Source organism: Perna viridis, chromosome 2, assembly GCF_037379345.1.
Source record: "Perna viridis isolate PV_CMFRI_1.1 ecotype Kerala chromosome 2, ASM3737934v1, whole genome shotgun sequence".
In the NCBI taxonomy this organism is placed as follows: domain Eukaryota; kingdom Metazoa; phylum Mollusca; class Bivalvia; order Mytilida; family Mytilidae; genus Perna; species Perna viridis.
Window position 1 is genome coordinate 55,303,994 of NC_142446.1, and position 6,971 is coordinate 55,310,964.

General features: G+C 30.4%; 1 protein-coding gene across 1 annotated transcript in view; it reads left to right on the plus strand.

Moving 5' to 3' along the window:
- Positions 1-6,344, plus strand: part of LOC148626111 (carnitine O-palmitoyltransferase 1, liver isoform-like) — a 38,087-nt gene extending 31,743 nt beyond the window's left edge. Inside the window, exons 18-19 of the mRNA XM_088569757.1 lie at positions 145-298; positions 905-6,344. Of these exons, the coding sequence (XP_088425883.1) occupies positions 145-298; positions 905-1,011 (261 nt within the window). The 3' untranslated portion in view covers positions 1,012-6,344. The remainder of the gene's footprint in view (positions 1-144; positions 299-904) is intronic.
- The last annotated feature ends 627 nt before the right edge of the window (positions 6,345-6,971 follow it).

Below are 6,971 nucleotides of genomic sequence, written 5' to 3' on the forward strand. Positions count from 1 at the left end.
TTTTTCTTTTTTGTTCAGTTTAGGGAATTTTTGTCATAATGAAAATACCTTTTCTTGAATCATACAACATATCTTAAAGCATAAAATAGCGATGACTTTAGCGACTTATAAAGTAAATTGAATTTTTTTCCCATTTATTTTTAGAACTTCTTTGCCCCCGATATGCTGAGTACATCACAAACTCCCACTAACTACACAGAGTTCTGGAGTATGGAGACTTCATGTATGGGTGGGGGCTTCTTTGCCACGTCATATGAAGGGTATGGAGTCTCTTACATGATTTATGGTGAAGATCTCAGTAAGTATACTTATAAAAAAAAGCATTCCACAACAAATTTGGGTATAATTTTTTGTGTGGTCCATCCATCTGTCTGTCTATCTGTCTGTCTGTCTGTCTGTCATCACTATGTTGTCATTTGGACACTGTCTTTAATTTTCAATTGATTTCCTTAAAACTTACAGGAAGTGTTGGTAACTATAGAAGCTAAGATGGGTAAACCAGGGATTGATTTGATCAGAACTCTATTTCACTTATGTAAATTTATTGGATTAATAGCTAGTCAGAAGATTCAAAATCGGATGAAAATAGATTAACTTAGGTCTCAATGCCTCACTTTTATGTTGTTTCAACATGCTTGATGCATGACATTCCTTGGTATCTTTGGTAACTACTGTGAAAGTGCTATTGTTCATGGGGTACCAATTTTCATGGTTGAGCCAGACCACGAAATTTGGTTACCAACGAAAAACAGTTTCCATTGATGTGTGTACTGAAAACCTCAAAACAACGAATTCAAGAATCCACAAACTTTTGTATTTTTCCTAATCAACAAAAATTGGTATCCACAAATTAAAGTGCTTTCACAGTAATTACAATAAATCTTAATTTGATCTTTACTTGCAGTTAAAATCCATGTGTCGTCTAATGTGAACTGTGCACAAACATCAGCTGCAAAGATGGCTAATGCTATTAATGAGGCGATGATTGAGATGAGAGACTTGTTCTCGTAGCAATGTAAAGGCAGAGACTGTTAGATGGCAGAGAGTTGTGCTAAGAGGAATTAAAACATTTTTAATCTATGTGCTTTGTACTTATACATGCATGTGGGATGGTTTTATTCTCGTTTTATATGGTGGTTTATGTGGTTTAAAAATATCTCACTATTGCTTTGATCATGCAGTTTACCAAAAATGTTACTATGTTCTTTAAATGTGGAAAATTTCATATTACAATATTGATCGCAAAACGTAAGTTGCGGTAATATGGTTTTGAATTATCTCACTACTGCTTTGATCATGTAATCTACCAAAACTTTAATTGTGTTCTTTCTTTAACATGAACGATATCAAATTGCAATATTGTTTCTCTATACATTAAAAGTATGATTGCCTGGACATAGTGCCACTTATTTTAGTCCATTTTATATTCAAACTGAATGTAATTATTTCTTTGTGGTATATTATAAGATGAGAACTACATTGAGGTCAAATATTTTAAGTTGTGAAAACTTACAATGTTATTCACTTTTTTTTTTTCAATATTTTTCTTTTCCATGACAAATCAAGTTAAGGCTTTGCAATGTTTTAATAAGAATTTTTGCAATGTCTCAAATTCTGTGAGTTTGCAATAATGTATATTTATCATTATTCACAAGTTGAAACATCTTTTTTTTTACAGCAGGTAAAATAGTTGTCTTCAGGAAATATAATTTGTCATCTTTTGAGTGAATGACAATTACCTGATGAACTTCCTTAATTAGTTAACTGGACAATTAACAAAAAGAATTAAACTCTTTTAAACTTTGGTTAAAGTCTATATAAAAGGATAGAAAGTTTAAATCTTTGTTTTAATCATCCAATTAACTACCTAAGACATTTTATCAGGTTATGGTCATTCATGCAAGAGAAGATCAAAGTCTATTCCATGAAAATAACTTAATTACTTGCTGTAACTAGAGGCTGGTAGGAAGAAATTTTTGCTGTTTAAGAAAGAAACTGGAATGTTTGCATTGTATGAGGTTTATACAAAATTTATTTCTTAGTATCTATAAAAAATAAGAACTTCTTTTCTATGTAGTTTCAATTGAGCTATTCGCTGGTAGTGCTGTCAGGAAAATATATCTATTTCAATCTACTTTCTATGAAATATCAACTCTTGAAATGTATGGCATTTTGTCAGTATGATTATTGGGATTTTTTTAATATGCTTTCTGTGTTCAAATATTGTAATTTTATCAAATAAGATTAGAGTAATTTATTTTAGTTACTCACTTGTTTTTTTTTTATTATTTATGTATTGATTAGTGGACATCCATTTTTTTACAAGATTGCTATAATGATGAGTACTTAATGACTTTTACGTTGCTATGGCATTCAGATACATGTATTTTTATCATTGCTATGGTATTCAGATACATGTATATTTATCATTGCTATGGTATTCAGATACATGTATATTTATCGGAGACATCTTTTTAGTAAATTATAGACATTTATTTTTATCACAGTACTAAATTTTATTTTCAATGCAAAAAAAATTAAAATGGAGAAATGAATTGAATTAGTTAATTTTTTTTTTAATATGAATTAAATACATTAAGATGTAGACCTCAATTAAGATAAGCTCTACTAACAGAAAAGATGAAATGTAACTTGGCCTGTAGAAAAATGTTCTGTTGCCCGTTTTCTGTTCTCTGTGTCTTCATATCGATAGATAGTTTGGTTTATCAGCAACTTGGTCATTTTCCCATTGTTCTTAATACCTGATATTTTCTTTCCCTATCTACTGAAGTGATACTGAGATGTTGCCGATAGACAGAATACGGTTGGTTGAAGGTCTTAACATAATATCACATCTTGCCAAGGCAGGCTCACTATGAGATTTTCGGTTATAACTTCAATTCTGCCGTTATTCTGGTTTTTTTTCTATCATTACATGTGTATGTGTCTCCGTGTATAAATCCTATATTTACATCCTAAAGTATGTATATATATATTTTTAGAGTAGGTTTTTGATTAGTGATATTAGTTACGTTATGTTATTAAATTGATATTTTTTAGTGTACAAAGCACAGCTTTCATGTTTTATCACAGTAATTTTGATGTATTTGGTTATGATAGTTTTACCGACAGAAAAAAAAAGGCATGATTTTGTCAGTTTTATTAAGGTGACTTTATTTTTTGTTTAGTATGATTTTTTTTTTACACACACTTGTTTTTATTTCATTGCTAATTCAGGTGAATAAGTAATCATTAATGTTTTTTATTTTACTATACACAGTGTTTTGAAGGATTGTTGTTAATTGTTCTTGCTAGGTTGCAAGGCCACATTTATATATATGTGTGTTTACCTTGTGTTGAAAAGGGTGTGTAAGGTAAGAAGGGATCATACATATTTTTAATGTGGCCTTACGTTTTGTTCAATGTTGTATCAGATACAGCTTTAAATATGTTCTTTGTTTAATTTATTTTCTTTTAATGTAAACTGTGAAACAGGTGAAGTAAAGAAGAATTTTATGGTAAAGTGTAATGTTTGTTGGACTGAATAGGATGCTTATGAAAATAATTGTCGCTTTCAATTTACAAAGATATATACTAGTAGTTGCATGGACCATATGTCCTAGATGCTTTCTATATTATCATTCTTCATAGCCATAGGCAACTGAGAAATAGAATAACAACCCAGTTTGCTTTTTGGAGAGCCTTTATAAAATGGGAACCAAAATTATTTTTTTTTATGGTTGACCGATCAAGGAAAGAAACTTAATAATTATGACTCATTATGGGCATACAGAATACCTGAAATTGCCTCAACAGGACTTAATCCTTATAATGTGTACAAATATGTATTTTTCAACCTAAGGCAGTCTTGTATGTTTTACAATAAACTTATTGTAGCTTGAACAATTTTAGGTTATCTTGAAAATTTAAGGAAGGTGAAATAGTCTTAAAAAAACAATATAAGGTCATGTTATGTGATATGTTGGAAGTTTGTGCCATATTTTGTATCAATTATCCAATAGTTACAGCTTGTACTATAGTTAACTTCGATGAATAGAGTTGGTCCTCCTTGATTGAATAACAAACACCTTATGAATTTTTTTTACTGGACAATTGACCAAGAGATTTGAACTTTCTACCAGACTTAGATTAAATTACCTATGAAATGGTAGAAAGTTTTAATCTCATTGACAGTCTTTCACTTAAATACCTGATGAAGTTCATCAGGTAATGATCAATCAGTCAAGAGAAGACCAACTGTAGTTAATTATATAACTTGCTGTAAAAGTCCTGTATTTTTGTATTTTCATTTTTTAGGTTCAGGATCGTGTACAAACTTATTACATTATGAACTGAATAGGTATCCAAAAAATGATCTTTATGTTACTCTACTCTTAAGACAATCTTCTAAAAAATGTAATTATATATTTTTCATCGTGACTGAATCAGTTATTTATGGTGTACAGTGAAACCTGTCTAACTTGAACCCCATTTGAACAGTAGAATATTTCGGTTTAGAAAAATACTCTGTTTACTGTTAAAGTACTTTTATTTATGGGTACCCATTTTCCTGGTTAAAGTAAAAAAACGTCATTAAACAAATGAATGGGAAATTTCCTGTTCATTTGGATCCAAATTTCACTCTTTACCTAACCCATGAAACCACGAAAATTGGTTCCCCCTGAACAATAGTACTTTCACATTATTTAGGTTCGAAATACATTTAAACTGACAGGAATAAATTCAAAAATTGTCTGGTTTTCAGTTGATTTTGGGTTGTGGTAAGGTAGGTTTCACTGTAATTGATAGAACTTTGACAAGTGTCTACCATTATTTTTATACACTGATAAATTGTAAACTTACTAGTATCCTCTAGGCAAATGAATCTCACAAGAACTACAAAAAATGGTGCATTTTTTGGCATAATAATTAAGTATAATTACCTGTGTCAGGCAGTTTTTTGGCCATAGTCAATACTCAAGACAAACTTACTTAAAAACTAAGTGTAACTCTATTATACCAGTAATTATCTGACTGAAACTCAGTAGAAGTGAGTGGACAATGATGGAGAACTACACTGATTGTGCATTGTTATTAAATATCATATTTTTGCCAGAGATGTAAATAGTACATGTAGTTCATTCTGTAGATAGGGACCACACAAAAGTATTAATTTGAAGCAAAAGCACACTGTTGATATATTGTAGTTATAAAATTATTATTTTTACCGGTCCACATCATTAGCTAATCAATTGTCGACATCAGTGTGCAGAAAAATAGTTCATTATGTGTCCATAAATACCTTACATTCTCATTATTTGTTGATGGTAATTTGCTAAAATATCTCAAAAATATGCTTAATTTTAAAAATAAGCTCAAAAATGTTATACCTTCTGATTCAAAGTGTTCGATCTGAGGTACACATTTGTTTTCACAAAATATTTATTGCCTTAAATGTGAAACTGTTCAAGTTCTGTGTCAGCAACACAATGTTTACATTGTCAAGTTAGCTGTGATTTTGTTACCATGTCAATTTTATGATGATTTGAACAAATACTGTCTTTGCAGCCAAACATGCAAGTATTTTACTTCTAATCATTTGTTAATTTTCTAGCTGTTTTTATCAAAAATAAAAATCCAACATTCTATGTAATTTTTTATCAACTATGTATTACTTGGAAACAGATTGAAAATTTACCTAGGTATATTCTCATAACTGGTGAATTCTTTTAAATTAAACAATTCATGTTTTTGGAATAACACATGAATCACAAGAAAGACAACTCTGACTAAAAATACCTGTTGAAAATGGATAACAAGATGAAAGTGACATCAACTATAAAGGACCACTTAAATCAATGGTATCAAGGAATCATTTTTTTAATTACAGCAAGTAGTGTAGTTAATTTCAGGGAGTAGAGTTGGTCTTCCCTTGATTACAAGACTCTCACCTGACGAACTTCCTTAGGTAGTTAACTGGACAATAAATTTAAAATATCAATCGACATTATATTAAAATGCTTGGAAATGATACAAAAGTTTTAACGTTCTTGATAATTTTTCAGTTAATTACCTGAGACTTGCCATCAGGTAATGGCCATTCAATCAAGGGAAGACCAACTCTAATCCTTGAAGTTAACTATATTACTGGCTGTAAAAGATTCATTCATAAAATGTCATTTACATTTTTACTTGCATTTATTGTGGTATCTTTTTCAAGTGTATCAGTATAGATGTATCACATGCTATTTTTCTGTTAACGGTGACTGTTATTCCGCTTCGTGGTAAACTATATACACTAGATTATCAATGCAGATTATTTATGGAATAAATAGTGTGCTCCATTTTGTTTGTTTTTTATATGACTGGTTGCAGTCATACAATGGTAAAGCTCTTGTTGACTCTGTGGTCTAAGTCTTTGTAGTCATTGTTGTCTGTAGACACATGATTTCCTTGCAATAACATGTTTAACTCTTTATTTAGGGCTATAAACACCATTTATCATTTCATATTATAATAATATCTTTTAAGTATTATTGTGTTTAAGGAAGTAGACCTAGGAAAAGGGACATAACTCTTTTACATCAGTTGAACGTTTGTATTTAGCATTTTACATCAATCTCATGTAAGCATCAAAGTAACTTGGACTGATTTCATTCTGTTTCAAATGAAAGCTTGAAAGGCTTTGGTGAAATTTAATATGAAACAATCATGTCACAGATTTCAAGAGTTATATCCCTTACCCTAGGTCTACCTTTTTAAATACAACCACAAAAGATTTGCAGTCCGATAATGGTATGGTACTGTCATCATTGACAGTGGAGTTGTTCGTTGATATTCGGTGTCTGGACAATAACTAGATCACAAGTGTATGATTGTTAATAAAAACCTACCACATGGTTCCATAGTGTAAAAAGAAGGCTATGATTGATTTTTATACCCTACCACACGTGTGAGATACCCTGAGAAAA